Below are 16,333 nucleotides of genomic sequence, written 5' to 3'. Positions count from 1 at the left end.
CTTAAATATAGTTGTAATAACAACAATAAGCTGCTTAAATTAGCGTCACTGATCCATACAAATAAAATGCCGTTAGAGAACTCTCTACAATTTGCATAACTGTACGGTTTTGTATTCCATATGGGATATCAGTATTAATATTGTTTCATTCGTAGGTTCCAAGTTCAGGCGTAATAGTATCCAATGAGGTTGGAACGTGAATACAAAAGAATTCGGAAAGAGATATTATTCCGGCCCTTTGCCTGGAAGAGAATACGGAAATCCTCGCTCAAAATAGCCAGTAACACAGCTGAGATTCGAACCGTGTACGTCCCGCTAACCAGCTCAATAGTATATTATTATGACCCACATTAAAACTTTTTCTATTGCAGTCACGCCTCATATAAGAAGGATTTTCTGTTGCAAATCTAAATACAAACATGGCTTTGACGTTTTACTGTTCATTTATTCGACAAAAAATCCTTGTTATTTCTTTCAACAGTACAGTTTTTGTGTGCGACTTGCAAATGAAGTACTCTCGAACTGAAGGCGATCAGGTTAACCAGTTTTAATTAATGACGTCAACTCGGTCACTTTTTTGCTCAATCTGTTTTATCATTAAGGTTCCTTGCCATCTAACAGAGAAGGGTTTTCTATCGCGTTTGCATTTTGGGGGTGTCCGTCTTCCGCAGCAAATTTAGTAACAATTTGACCGACGTTTATCAGACTCGGTCTAAACATTATATTGCTGGAGGACCACAGATTGATTATATTCAGTTTCTGCCCCCTAAACTGTTGTGTACACGTAAATATATATGCTGAAACAGGAGACTGTTCAAAAATCGATCGTCTTCTCGCTGTTTCTGCAACAATTTTCTTAGATACGTATGTAATATGGACAATATATATTTATAAATATATAAACGGATCTGGGATGTTAGCAGAGCGGTGATTAACTTGGGTCCGGGGTGTACCACCTGGTTCGAATCCGGCTAGGCGTATACTACATTTTTCTGTTTGTCTTCCTTAATACGTCACGTTAGGCACAGCAGATTGCATTGAGGGTGTCCTCTTCTAATCTTGGCATAGTTGCCAGCCTTCTTGCATTTTTCTGAGGTTTCTTCTCAATCACTGACTAAACCAGTAATGCTGTCCACATATCTGGGAGGTGCCCAGTTGGAAGCCCCCTGTTTCTCACAGGTCCAAATTTCCTCCTCAGCACAGTTTTTGTAAACAGACCTATTCTGTATCCTTCCCTTAATGCATGAGATATGTCAAACATTCATACAAAACAATAGGTAAATTTATAATGTTGGTAGTCCCGTTGGCGGGCTCTTGTTCCTGTAAAAGGCAGTGAAATTTTTATTAGCCGTGCGGGTATTAGCTTCTCAAGAAAGCTACCTCTTATCTGAGTTAGTGTCGTAAAACAGCAGCTTAACTCACTTTAAGCAAATTACATGGTGTGGAGTACTTCGTAGCCGATGTCCTTACGTAATAAAATTTTGGACGTCACAGTAAAGAGCTTCATCCTCCAGGCCACGCGATTACATAAGATGTGAGGGAGTCATGACGACTTGCACCTGCCACTGACCTGTTTAACGCAAGATGGTTGCTTCCGGTCTGAGTGAGATATCAGGCATCCGTGCATGCGACTTCGCAGTCTTTTGGCAGCAACTTTCTTCCGAACAGGTGTTTTTGCCGGAACTCTCCCCCTCCCTCCTACAGGTGGATACAAATTTGCATTTCCAGTTGTGATTTTACACAAGTACCACCTGCGTAACGCGCTGAACATGTTGAAATGGCAAACGTTTGCTTAACCCTTTGAAGCCGAAGCTCGTCTTCATAATATTTACGAATCCAGACCGTACCGCGAAGAAAACACTTCACCTCACCATTACGAAAATCAGCTGGTTAACCCTTTGAAGCCGAAGCTCGTCTTCATAATATTTACGAATCCAGACCGTACCGCGAAGAAAACACTACACCTCACCATTACGAAAATCAGCTGGTTAATAGTGCCGTTTGCACAATCAGAAAGGGAGCTTCTTGACACTAACAGTTATTACCAATGATCTGACACGCTATTTGATTTGTCTTTTAATATCACCATCCCTCGAGTTTGTTACGATCACCAGGTAGTTCTCATCCCTTTAAAGATTCCCTGAAAATAATGCATTTAGTCCGAGGATATATTTTTTCTCAGTTCCTGCAACCAAATTTGGGGATAGCGTTTCTGAATGTGTCTCGCCACATTTATGATTGTGCGTGCTTCTGATGCTACGCACTACTTCCGTGTTTAATACATCGTCACTGAATGGAGATTATTAATCATTCTGTTTACGCAATGATGTGCAGTGTTAAAGAGGTTGAGCAGCTTTGATGCGAAGATTATGATAGAATGTTTTGTCGCAGAAAGAAAGTTTCGAATCGCCTAATATTGTCTGTAATGCTTAATGAATATTTTCTGTATTCAGCTGTTATTGTAGCGAAATGAAGCACGTTTTTGTTGCCCGCATTATTTATATACGCAAAATGAGACTTGTTAGTTTGTTTTACAGTTCAAACATCTGTATAAAGGCGGACATAATATCAACAGAAACTCTATCAATGCTTTGTATGTTTTCCTTGCATTAAGAAAAACAAATGTTTGTTCAGAGTCTTTCTACTACACTTAAATTCACAGGCTGTCTCTTTGAAATCTGCATTACTGGGATTGACTATCCGCTGCTCTGTTTACTTCAAACTCCTCGTCTTTTTAAAAGGTTCACTGAAGTTTTTTTGTGAGTAAAAATGACTACAGCCAATCCATAGTTAATGTCTTCTAGAAATATAATCATCCCCTTATAAGAAAGTCAAACACAGGCCCCAGCCACATGATCCGGCAAAGAAACGAGACAAAGGCGGGCCCTGTTTCCACGAGGACAAACCAGAAATATGGCGGTAGATATCAATGTTTGGAGAACAGAGATGTTCACGGTTTTTTGAGTCTCTTCCCCCCCCCCCCCTCCAGTGGGCGACTGGAAGAGAAGGTTGACAAACTCGCCTCAGGCTGGCGCAGAGGTCGGGAAAGCGTGGTTCACCGTCACGCCCCCACGCGCGCTCTCATCGCTTGGGCACTGCAGCATATGCTACTTGCTTCGGATGGAAAATGCCAATGAAAGTGATTTCGGTGCGGAAGTTAACATTTCTAAAAAAAAATTTAAAAGCTGTAGGTTTTATCAACACGATTTCAAACCATCGACAGTTCAGAAACACGCTAGAATAAGACATAATACCCTAGCCTTAGCAGACAATTTTGAGAGCGAAAAGTGGACAATGAAAGCTAAAAACCAAAACCAGAGCTACATCCGCTCAAATGATGTCAGTGATGACTTGTATATTTCAAAATTTTGAAATATAAAAAAACCCAGTTACATTCAACATGTTGACAGTGCACAGAAACAGACGTTCTAAAATATCCGAGGTATCCCTGGTAGGTACGTCAGGCGCCAGGGAACTGCTCTGGTATACTCGAGGATTCCGTTTGCCTGTGCTGCTCCATGGTAGAGGAAATCCCTCGTGACGATGAATCATAATCATGTATGTACCGTGCAGGATAGAACGTTTTTATGTGCGGTTTTTATGACGTGAGGTAAGCCGTCTCATCGTGCAGGAATGCTTATACAACAGGTGCTGGACGCATGCAAGGCTGTGCAGGCTATTATCCAAGCACAATGTAGCTCCACCTTTCGAATATTTTAATTGTAGCGAGAGAATGAAGCTTGATAGAAAAGTCTGCTCGAAAATGTTAAATGTGCGCACGCACAAAAGAGCATTTCGATTAAATAATTACAACGTGTTTCTTAACCACTTCCAACAAACGGTATTTCATACAATTGACGTGTTAGCGTTATATTTAACCCTCAAAATTGCGGAGTTCTGTTTTATACATTGATTCACAGGATCGTAATTATGAATGACATTTAAGCCAGAAATATAGCGAATGAAAATACTGAACGGTCATAGCCTTCAGAAACACACCGGCACAGCTGAAGACGTTCATGACATTACCTTCGACTTTTCATGAGAGCAGACAACGCAAAGGATCTAATTATTAATCGAAAAAGAAATAAATGAACCCTATTTCGCTTGTAATTACTTTAATAATACAAGGGCAGTAGAATATACGAATAACAGGTGTTAAATCAAAGTTGATGCAGAAAGTGAGAATCATCAGTCTGATTTAATGACTGCTCGAGAGAGATTGAAGGCGTTCTGAAAGGAAAGAAATGTGGTTGAAGGAATAATTGCCAGGACCATCAGCAGATGAAGGGTTTGCGAGTACAAACCACCCCTCTTAGAATACTAAACAAATTAAATTCTTGGTTAAAAAGTTTTACGGATTAATCTTCGCGTGTTGTACAGATGAGAATTAAGACGGCGGTAACTATAGTAACTGGAAGGTCTATGGTTGTTCGTGTTATCGGGTTTTGTATACAAATGCTATATTAATTGATGCAGTTAATATTTAAAAATTAAGTTCCATCGTCAATAGAAAGCAACACGTGTCAGTTACAGAGACCAGCTGGCTGGCTCTTGCTTCTAATCACGAAACGAATTAATCGTCCGTGTCACGTATGAAGCGACTAACTGCATTTTAGAAGGTTTCGAGAAAAACGAGTTTTAAAGCGGTTATTGCAGCTGCATCTGAACAACGTCTAATGAAATGTTTAACTCTGTTTCTATGTATTGTACAACGTTGAGATACAAGCTTTTTCTTCTACACACGCTTCCAAACGAGTTCGATTTGATGATGATGTTGATCAAATTTCGAAGAAGGAAGAAGTCCTAGATGACGTTTTTCGTGACGACGAAATGCACTGGGCAAAATGGAGAGTCATTGAATGTTATAGCTAAGGAAAGGCTCCACTGCACTTTGTGGTCTGAATTCTACTCTATCTGTAGTTTTGTTCAATTTTTTTTTTTTTAGGATACAATTTCTTCATTTCAAACACGTTTTCGTTGCTTGTTTTTGTATTTTGATATTCTACGTGTAATATTATGAATGTTTTGACTTCAATTCCTGTTATGGATACAGCTTATTTTCTGTGATTCGCATGAAATAGCAGGTCATGACATCCGCTTTAACAATTTTATTCGGTTATCTTAAGAGTTCCTGTTTTAAATTTTGTTTGTCATGTATTTCTGTAAATACGAATTATACTAGTTCAGGCAGTTACATCGTTACAAATAATTTCTCTTTAGTAACCTGACGAATATCAATGTGGCACACTGATCTCCACCTAATCCACTACTACACGAAGGACGGAAGAGGCAGGGCGTATGGTTTCTTGCCTTAGAAGTCGAAACACGAGTCGAAGTAACCGATAAGGAAGGAAGGAAATAGTGAAGTTATGAAGGAACAAACAACATCGTGGAAACAATTAGTCGTTATAACAGTCGGCGATAAACAAATGTTTAATTTGGAGAACCTACGCCCTTATTTGTGTTTGTGGTTTTGCAATCGAAATAAAAACCGAGATAATGGACACCAGAAGATAAGGCAAGGAAATCCCTCCACCATGTTTGTTTTCTGCCTACAAGCCAGGGGCAACCTACACTCAATTTGCTGATATTGCCTTTCGTCTTGAGCGGGAAGCCTGAAACAGTTTCCTGTGGAAAGACGTTTCTGCCAGCGTTGCCATTCAGATGTATCAAGGCAACGTAATGTGAGAACATTATTCAAGTGCACCAGATGTCTTCGTTTAAGTGTTTAGACGGATGACAGCCCGTTCTGATTTAGAATTACATCTGGACCAATTAATTTTGAAGATATTGAGTAGGCAATTGAATAAAAATTTTCTTGGATATTATCCATCGTCTAGTAAATATAAAACGTAAAACGACGTTTCGGAGATGGGATTAGCTCTATCTAGTGGGCCCAACTGTGTAGGAACCTGAAGACGGAGATAGAGTCCCATCTCCGAAACGTCGTTTTACGTTTTATATTTACTAGACGATGGATAATATCCAAGAAATTTTTTTATTCAATTGAAGCTACATACCGCTCGTTTTAAGTGAACGCGTTACCTGCTAACGTATTCTGATCTGCGTACATTTATTAAAAGATTAAATTCCTTCTTATTGCCTTGTCCCTTAATGTTAGGCAATTCTGTCACACCAGAAAGCAAACGAACGTCACACTCCAATTAAAGTCAAACAATGCGAATGGCGTAAAATGAGGGCTAAACTATAGACGAACTTTATAGGGGTTCATTCATCTGCTGTGATAACAGGAAGAGTTTTTAAGATGGCTGTCTTCTGGGTTGTAAACGTCTACCAGACTACACGGTGCTACAACCCAAAATATAACCATCGTCGGATTCGCTGAACATTTGACGCGTTTTCCAGCAGGGAATTATTCTTTCAAAAATGCAAAATGCTGCTTTTATAGTTCGAAGCTTTTAAACCCTGTAGACCACAAAAAGATAAAAGTTAAATGCCAGGAATTGCTTTTCGTGAAACATCCTGTTGTAAACGTATTCTGAAGGGTTCTGACCTTGGTTTAATACAGTTGGGATTTTGGACTTTGTCCATCGTCTGATGTTTTAAAACTGCACAAGACAGGATCTGCCCTCATCTTCAGGTGCGGTGTGATGTCGCGTCCAGTGATTGAGATTAGCTCATTCTAATGGGCCCCACAGAGTAGGTGCTCTTCTCCATTCACTACACCTGAAGACCAGGGCAGGTGTCTGTAAACGTAAGATGTTAGTCACTTTACCACGTTGGCAAGACAGTCGCCAATTGGATTACTGCGATTTCAAGATACATCTGCCGAGTATTGGCATGTAACACGTGTGTCGTCGGAATGACTAATAATGTGTGGAAATGTTCACTCTTCACAACTTCCCTGCATGGTCAGGTTTATCTGAGGCCGCTACTATAGTTAATTTTTAAAACATTGCCTCAAATGTTCGTTCCATCGTCGTGTTGGTACTTTTATACCCATCCGAAGAATGAAAGTTTGTATCATGTTTCAGAAGTTCAAAATAAAGTGACGCTGTTGTCTCTGGCGTTTTTAAACTAAAAAAATTATCGCTTTATGCACTAAAAACATTGGGTTCTATGCCGGAATGATACATCACATACGTCGGTAATCGTCATTAAATCGAAACTATTTCGCGTGGTATCTATATTATTTGTCGATCTTGGACGAAAATTGGTTGTATTTTACTGACTCGATGAACACAGTCCTTATTGAGAAGTTAATAACTGCTTAGGTAATCGAGATATACACCGTTCTCTATAGAAACCGATGTTCATTGCCCTTGTCCTGAACCACGTGAATCACGTCCCGGTCCCCATACCCTTTTCAACAGCCATTTTAATTTTCCGATCTTATATGCGCCCTGTTATCTTATGAACAGGGTTTCTTCCCGCAAGGTTTTCTGGCAGATATTGTATGAATGTCGTGCGTGTTACATGCTCCGGCCATATCATTCTCTGTTTGGTAACTATCATTATACCCGGTGTAGAATGCAAACTTTCATCATCCTGATATTTCCTGTCAGCAATCTCTTCGTTAACACCCGCAAACCCCCCCCCCCCCCCCCAGTTAAAATGACAGGCCACGTGTTATATCCATACAAAAGAACTGGTAAAATTAGTTTCTCTGCGTTTTTAGATGAGAGACAGAATGAAGTGAATGGCCGTCTTGGTTCGTGAGTTTAAATAAAAACCCGGAGACCTGTTATCCTGAGATATTAGTGGTTTTCCGTAGTCCCTCCAGGCACGTCATGATATATCGATTTGAGCCGTTATTATTTATTAATCATTCCTTCACTGAAACAAGGTTCAAAAACGGGGAGACAAAAAGATTATGAACTGAACTCTGTAGCAGGCTATGCACGAATTTAAACTACTCTTACTTACTTTCCGAACAATTCAGTTTATATAATTATTCTAAGAGAAAGTCAAAGTAGTTCCAGCCTTAATGCTGCGTGTTAATCAGTGATACATTTTTAAACCTGTTAATTTATGTATTTATTTTATAGTTTATTTAATGACACTTTTAAGTAGCTCATACTATATAGCGTCGAATGAGACGATGATAGTGAATAAAGAATTGGAAAAGGTGTGGAATGAAGAGATCGTGGCCTAATTTAAGGTACTGTCGCGGAATAAGCCTGGAGGGACTGAGGGAAACCACGAAGAGCCTTAGGATAGCCGGCCTCCGGGCCGAGAATGGACCTTCCGGACAAATCCGTAAAGTTTCACAGCATGTTCAAGAACTGGTTGTCCAATGACAAATACAAACTATTTTTCCATCAGCGGCGTATGGTCGAATCAGTCCTGGCTTTATTATTTTGTTATAGAGGCGGTATATTCTGAAACTCCATGAACAGCCATTCTTTTGTTTCATTTTTGCTTGCGTTAGTGACTGGTACGTTCTTTTGAGTCTATTGTGTGAATGTCTATATGTTCATGATTAATGACATGAACATAAATTATTTCCCTTTTACTTTGGAGGGCTTCTTAGTAAACTCCTCAGAGTAATCTAATGACCTTCCTTCTGGTTGTGTTTTTTTTAAAGGATGATAAATAGACTGCATTTTGAGTGAGATGAAATTCTTATGTGCTTGTTTTTTTTGTTTTATCAATTGTTGTAATACAATTTTCTTTTCTGACCTTGTAACGAATTTAAATGGAAATAGCTCTTGATCTGAATGCAATTGTTTGTGAAATTATCTAACACCTTATTTGTAGTTGATAGGCTAACGAATACTATTTAAAGAGTAGTTTATGCTGCACAGTGGATCTGTTTACTTACAATGGCTGTACCACGGGCAGTTGTGGTGATGTAGGCAAATTCATTGCAGGCACTGACTGCCTCTCCCTGTTACTATAATATGGAATATTCCATTAATATGTTAATTATATAGAGCAGCAGTGCAGGTTTCTCCATCTTACTATATCTTAAGGTTCAGATATTCTCAGGCATCCATCCTCAGTTCCCATATCTAACAGGTACAAATATAGTTCTGTAAAATGTAATAATCATATTTTTAGATTTATGATGTGAAGCTTTCACTGCAGCTTTCATAAATAAAGCCTTCTCGATCTATCAGCAGTGTTAGTTGGTGATCAATCGCCGACGTTTCGAAGACAGATATGGTCCTCGAAACGTCGGCGATTGATCACCAACTAACACGGCTGATAGCCCGAGAAGACTCTTTTAATGTTTTTAGATTGTTGGCAAGAAAGTAAAATATTCTGAGCTGAATGGTAGCAAAGACTCACGAATGTAGCTTGTTCGTAACTTGTCTGTATAATTTGCAGCAGCACGTGGGTTAAAAATGAACTTTTGAAGTGGCTCACTGCTTTTATTTCCTTTCCATTGCTATCTGTTACTTCAGTAATAATAAAATTCTGTCCACGTTTTAATGAGGTCTATTTTATGACCTCAAAGGATAATCATTTTCATACGAATGTCTGTGATGCTGAGATATCGAATGGATTTACAGCTGAATGTGTCTCGTGCACAAAACACAGCTCTCTTAAGACCACGCCCTAAAGAAGGCGAAGGAAATAAAACACGAATCATTGTTATGAATAAAAGTTCCACAGAATCGAACTACGCCCCGGGCTGAGGTGAGGTGAAACCGGACTTGACATGTTGTAGTGGGTGTGCTGTCATGTTTTAAATTATCGATAACTTTTGTTGTATAAGTTAGATTACCTTGCCTAGCGATATCCCAGGTTCACTTCTGAAAAGGTCTTCATGTATGTAAAAATCGAATTTACATACCTGGTAACCGGAATGTGTACTTTGTGATTATGAAACGACTACTAACGGTGTCATATTGTCAGAGAATGGTATTAGTGTTCTGGGAATCTTTTAAATCGTTCATACACACAGCAGTTTCCAAGTACTGCATGCCAACAAAGGTTACATTGTTACCTGTCTGTCATATTGACTGCATAAAACACCAAATATTTAAATACAAGCTAAAGGTAAAGTTGTCACTGGAGGTTAACTAAGCTCCACGCCATGCAGAGGTGCGTGGAGTGGAGAGAGAGCTCCAAGAATTACTAACGTCGCCACTAGACGACGACGACAATGGTGGTGGTGAGAATTCACTGAAATTTGACATGGTTATTTTCTGTGATGTGAAACGTCGTCTGTCACTCGTATTTATTTATTTTATTCTATTACTTCACAACGTTTCCAGTTAGCTTCAGACTATACAGTACAGCGTTGAGTGGTAGGATGAATAAGAAACTGTGTAATGAAAATAGCATGAATGGCCTAATTAAGAACTGAGGAAAACTACTGAAGAAACGTTTGTAGCGATAGCCAGTCTCCGGACTGATACTGAACCCGTGACCTCCCGAATGTGAAACAGGGTTGCCCCTGGGCGTTCTCTCTCTCTCTCGCCCTTGGACTGTGTAAGAAAAGTTCTTAGAATATTTAAACCAAAGAAAAAGGGCGGGGAATAAGAGACAGTTACACACAACGGGGAACTTTACGCTCATTTTTATATTCTTTGTCTGATTAAATCAAGAAGGCTAGGTTGCAAGGACATGTAGCACGCGTAAGTGCGTTGAAAAATATGAATTGGATTGTATTCAGCTGGCTCAGAATATGGCCCATTGGTGACCTACTGTGAAGAAGGCGATGAACCTGATTTAATTGGAAAATTCTGACATCCGAGCAAAGAAAAATTGGCTGGCCTCTGGCTTGGATTTTCAAAAAGATACTTAGTGGTATCTTAATCCATCTGCATTACCAGATTGATGAGTAGGGCGAATTACGCGTTTTGTGGGTTCTTTGGTATTACACAGCCGTCATTTCTCTAATTTGTTCTGCCTAGATGTTGGTTCTAATTCCTCCTGCACAATGCGTCTCGGCTACATTGTATTACATAAAATTATCTCTCTTGTGCGATGTGCAATGAATGACAGAGATTTCATTAGCCTGCTGTCTCTCGGGATATTTATCGTCTGCGGAAAGACAAAGGTAAAAATCTCATTAAAATGCCACGGCCATGTTGTGCTGAGTAAACCATTAATGCCATTCAGATGTAAAGCGACATAAACGTAACAAAAACCACGCACTTTCTTGGTAACGTTTTTCATTTTCCACGCCCCTTGTAAAAATCGTAAACAAATACGGTTTGCAATAACGAGCATGATAATTACCGTTAACCACTGTTATCATAGCCACTTGAGCGAGTATCTGAAATGGTTGACCAACTTGCCAACCGAAGCATGGATCTTTGTTTGCTATTTTGTTGCATTTCCAACGATATCGGAGTCAATCGGAACATCGATATGGCTTTCCTATGCGCAACACATTCTCCTCTGAAAGTTATGAAGCACTATGCTTACCGAGATACATATTTTCTGCATAATCTTTTCCGTTGTATTTGGATATGTAAAGATGTACACAGATATCATTACCTTAATTATTTTACTTTCTACCACTGCCTGGATTTTTGCCCAGCAACTGAATTGATCTTCAATTCGTGTCTTTACATGAACAATCCATTACCGACCTCGTCGTCGAAACGATAACCACGGAGACGGCACGGATCTGGAGCGCGTGGAAATTAATTCAGTGTCTGACACTATTACTGCATCCCACTTTTACAGCTTCATCCTTCGTTTTATGACACGTGTGGGGACGTGGATCATCGTGTTACAGAAATATACATTTCGTTTTCAGCATGCTTTACATGCAAGGAAAGTTCGTGTCCACAAGATTGACCCCCCGGTAACTTACGTGCCAGTTGACCGTTGGGAGCCACCCACACCTCCGAGTACTTTTAATTCCTCGTCATTAATAATACCAACATGGCAGCTGTCTGAACGAACGAGGTCAGCGACAATAGCACTGCTTAGTGGTGGGCGTAAGCCTTTTGTCTGATCGCAGACCTACAGAAAATATGCGGCGTAGAAAAATGGCAGCCTCCTGAAATTTATATTCGGAATTCCGTTTGATAGCAAGGGCTGACGCATTTAATTCTGTATAGACATGTGTCTACACGTACCACCAAATCACATGTTTCAAATATCGTGACAGTGCGAAACATTGAGGTTATGTTTGAAAGCTTGCAGGTTATGGCAGTTTACACTTGTGGACATTTTAGACAGCAGTACTTTACTCATTTGTATTATCTCGTTCTGTAATAATAATAATAATCATCATCATTGGCTCTACAGCCCTGTGTGGGCCCTGCCCTTCTTCAAAAACCTCTTCCACTCTTCCTCATTCACGGACAATCTGTTTGCCAGTCCTCTGTGAATGAGTACATCCGGCAGTTGCTTCGTCTGATTTCATAACAAGTTGCTTTTTGCAGGGTGGGGTTGTCAGCCCCACGCCCAACCCCCCAACCTGGAGGACCATACCTCCGTATTTACAGCCCCCCAGAGGTACGGTGGCCCAGTTATACCCCCAGGCACTGGGTAGCTCGGGTCCTCGGGGGTGCCAGTCTCCGTACCCACTGATGTGGGTCCCTGAGGGGTCTGTATTTGATACCCGAAAAGTCTTAGAAGATTTTAGTCTTTTAGACTCGTTTTCGTATCATGCTAATTCAGTTAATTCTTATTAATCCTTCTGTTTGCGCTCAACACAAGCATGCGTTCGCCTTAGTATGATCGGTAAGATGAGAAAATAACACATTGCATTGTTTCAGTGGACTGTCAACGGCCGCTTCCGATGGGCTCGGGAGAGGCGTCACTCCGGTTTATCTCCGATGTTCTCAAGGCCATCTGGAGTGGGTTTATCCTCGCGGAGCCCTCCGGGTTCTCCTCAGGCTCGGAGCCTCCGGAAGAGATTTCCGGGGTTGCGTCAAAGTGGGCTCTAACTTCGGGGGAGCACGAATATTCCTGGAAGGATCAAGGTCATTGGTTCCGCTTTTCTCCGCGGAAGACGGGGCGCCAGTGCAACTGGTGAGGTGTTTCCTAAGTCGAGGAGGTCAGGCTGCTTTATATGTGGAAGCAGCTACCTCTAAAACGGACTTCACAAAAGAAGTTGCGACCCTAACGTATGACCTCACGGCGTTACCAAGAGGAGGCGCTGCTTATGACCCGACTGAAGGTAGGTATTTCCATTGCTCAAATCATGTCAATAACCCCACGAGCCTGTCTTATGAAACCCGAACCATTAGCGTGTACTCATGAGCCCGCTGTTGGATCCTATTCTGAGCCAGATGTATCCAGTCCACAGCCTCCCAACCTATTTCTTTAAGGTCCGTCGAAATATTGTCTCCCTGCATCGACTCCTGCACCTCTTGAATGGGCTGTCCATTATCAGTTTTTCCAACTAAAATCGTGTGGCTGTTTCTTGCTTTCCTTAAGCTTGCCTCATGCTCCGCCCACCTGATCCTCAATTCGTTTGCCATAATATTCGTTAGAGTACAAATCATGAAGCTCCTTGCAGCAATGTAATTTTCTTAATATTTCTGTTACATTCTCTATGTTAGATCATTAACTACACAAACTGGCTGAATAAACTGGTAAGCCTATTCTGGAAAGGCGGGAGGTTGAGGTATCTGTATTCTTGGAATGTCCTTCCCTGTTACTTCCCATTTTATTGGCCGTGTCCTTAAGCAGGGTCACTGACTTGTTCTCTGCGAGCTCCTTTCTACTTTTCTATAAGCGTAAAGGGGCACGGCCTCTTCATGTATCTGCTAAAGTCTGAAGGCTGTTCTAGTCCGGAGCAGGAAGTTCTTAATTTACTAAATTGGCCATAGGTTACAGAGTAACAAATTTTGCGTCAAGAGATTGAGATATCTTGATCGGCCAGTTCATTTGTCACCTAATGAGAACTTCGGAACCTAAAGAAAAGATCAAAACCGGTTGAAGACGAGTATTTTATAATAAAACTACGAGCATAATACGCACACAAATCAAAACTTCGAAATAAAAGTCTTTTTAATGTAGGGAAAACTTTTGTCTTCCGAGCCCCCTACTTACATTCTGATTTCATAAAGGGGCAGCTTAGACTTTTTTAAATTTTATTTTGCCATTCGCCTAAACTTCTAGGTGTCGAAAATTCAGAAATTAAAATTCTGCAGTGCCTTGCTGGAATCTGTTACAAAATGTGATAATTCCAATGTTATGTCAGTATGCGTTTTTAAGACATTTGAAAGCCTTAAAAATTCGCCAAATAACTTACAGAACGAAATTAATTCCGGATTTTAGAGTGGAAGTCAGAAGTGCCTTTCGTCGACAATACGCAATTCCGAATAGGCTTTTCGGTTCCATGCCAACAAGTATGATAAATGGGCATTCGGCCACACATGCGCTGGCCGAAAATTCAGACTACACCCATACACACTCACTCACTCTCACGATATACAGCTGTGGGCAGCCTATAATGAACGTTTGGAACAGGCCACTTCAGACTGACAGAGTTGCCACCTAGTGTAGCAATCTTACAGACTGATAACAGCCCATAAAGTTTCTGGGATAGTTGCATCTGAAAGAAGTAGTCTCTTTCAGTGCTTCAGGAAGGGTCGCGTGAAAAGGAACAGCTCCGAGGGTTCATTTCACCTGTTCTATACAGAGATTTTATTCCCTCCACTTAGACCGTGGTTTATTTTCTGAAAAGAAGTAAGTCACTTTTCGACACAGAGTGTCGTGTGTTGGCAGCCCGTAACTACAAACCCAGAAATTCAAGCAATTCTTTGTCTTGTGAAACAGTATATAAGTAGAAATAAATGAGAACCGAATTGTTTCAACTTGTAAGCGTCTAGTAGTAAATACCGAAATTACGTCAGAACGTTGTGCGAGCAAAAGTGCACTATAGTGACTAGTCAACACACACTTGATATATTGAAATTTAACTGGAAACTAATTGAATAAAAATTTACTTGGATATTATCCATCGTCTAGTAATAAAACGTAAAACGACGTTTCGGAGATGAGGCTCTATCTCCGTCTTCAGGTTCCTACTCAGTTGGGCCCACTAGATAGAGCTAATCCCTATCTCCGGAGGGATTAGCTCTATCTAGTGGGCCCAACTGTGTAGGAACCTGAAGACGGAGATAGAGTCCCTTCTCCGAAACGTCGTTTTACGTTTTATATTTACTAGACGATGGATAATATCCAAGGAAAAAGTCCGGAGATAGGGATTAGCTCTATCTAGTGGGCCCAACTGTGTAGGAACCTGAAGACGGAGATGGAGCCCCATCTCCGAAACGTCGTTTTACGTTTTATATTTACTAGACGATCGATAATATCCAAGGAAAAAGTCCGGAGATAGGGATTAGCTCTATCTAGTGGGCCCAACTGTGTAGGAACCTGAAGACGGAGATGGAGCCCCATCTCCGAAACGTCGTTTTACGTTTTATATTTACTAGACGATGGATAATATCCAAGAAAATTTTTATTTAATTGACTCTTCGCCATCGTCAAGAAGTTTTAGATTTGATATAACTGGAAACTAGTACAGCAATATTTTTACATCTATGACAGTTTTTAATGTAGGTTATAAAGTTCAGTTACCACTATGTAATATTAAATGTATTTCCAATTTTCCTTTCTTTTACAGAATGCCGGCCATGTACTAAGGAAGAGATGGCTCACGCATTCTGCACCAGTGATTTAGGTGAGTGCAATTTCTTTTCTAGCTCCTTCCTTCAAGCTAAACTAGAATTCTTATACATAAGTTTTTACTGTACGTATGTTGGCATGGTATTTAGGGGGCTATGAAGTAATAAGTTTCTAAAAGCAGTGAAGCATCACAAGGATGACATAAATGAATTTTACATCAAGAAGAAGGTGATGCCTAACTAAGCACAGACTCATTTCCATATTTATAGCTATTTTAATTAACATATTAATACGTTCTTGTAACTAAGAGGTTAATTCATACATGAATGCTGATGAATATGCATTTAATTTTTATCATTTCATAATATTAGCTGGTATCATGACATGCTATTAATTTATTTTCAAATGCCAAGAAATTATAATGTAGCATTTGATATCTCTTTGTAACAAATTAAGCATGTACATTTTAAAAAAAACTACCAGTATTGTATTAAAATATATAATAAAATACAGGTCAATACACAAAACTATATTTGGGTGTTAAAATTTAAAATTTAAATGTTAAAATTTTAAATTAGCGCTATTCATCACTATAAGGATGTTACATTTGCGCGCTTTTCTTCATTTCACAACATGTTTCGATGTAATACATCATCTTCAGGTGTTGTTTTTTATTTAAAACTGTTTTATATTAAATGCATGCCTTTCAACAGACTATCAACCCGAGCAGACGTGAGACACCACACAACACGTCTTATGCATACTTCAAAACAAACATAAGATGGGAAAAACGAGAAGACCAGCGAAACATATT

The 16,333-nt window shown here is 40.0% G+C and overlaps 1 protein-coding gene across 1 annotated transcript in view; it reads left to right on the top strand.

The window, feature by feature from the left end:
* LOC110837631 (meteorin-like protein) overlaps window positions 1–16,333 on the top strand; it is a 55,515-nt gene that overhangs the window by 34,175 nt on the left and 5,007 nt on the right. Inside the window, exons 2-3 of the mRNA XM_022079956.2 lie at window positions 12,657–13,060; window positions 15,518–15,574. Of these exons, the coding sequence (XP_021935648.1) occupies window positions 12,657–13,060; window positions 15,518–15,574 (461 nt within the window). The remainder of the gene's footprint in view (window positions 1–12,656; window positions 13,061–15,517; window positions 15,575–16,333) is intronic.

This window comes from Zootermopsis nevadensis, unplaced genomic scaffold (genome assembly GCF_977971745.1).
Source record: "Zootermopsis nevadensis isolate Lab colony 2312 unplaced genomic scaffold, Znev_1.0 Znev_ptg000003l, whole genome shotgun sequence".
Lineage (NCBI taxonomy): Eukaryota > Metazoa > Arthropoda > Insecta > Blattodea > Termopsidae > Zootermopsis > Zootermopsis nevadensis.
This window is presented reverse-complemented; position numbering and strand designations above follow the sequence as displayed.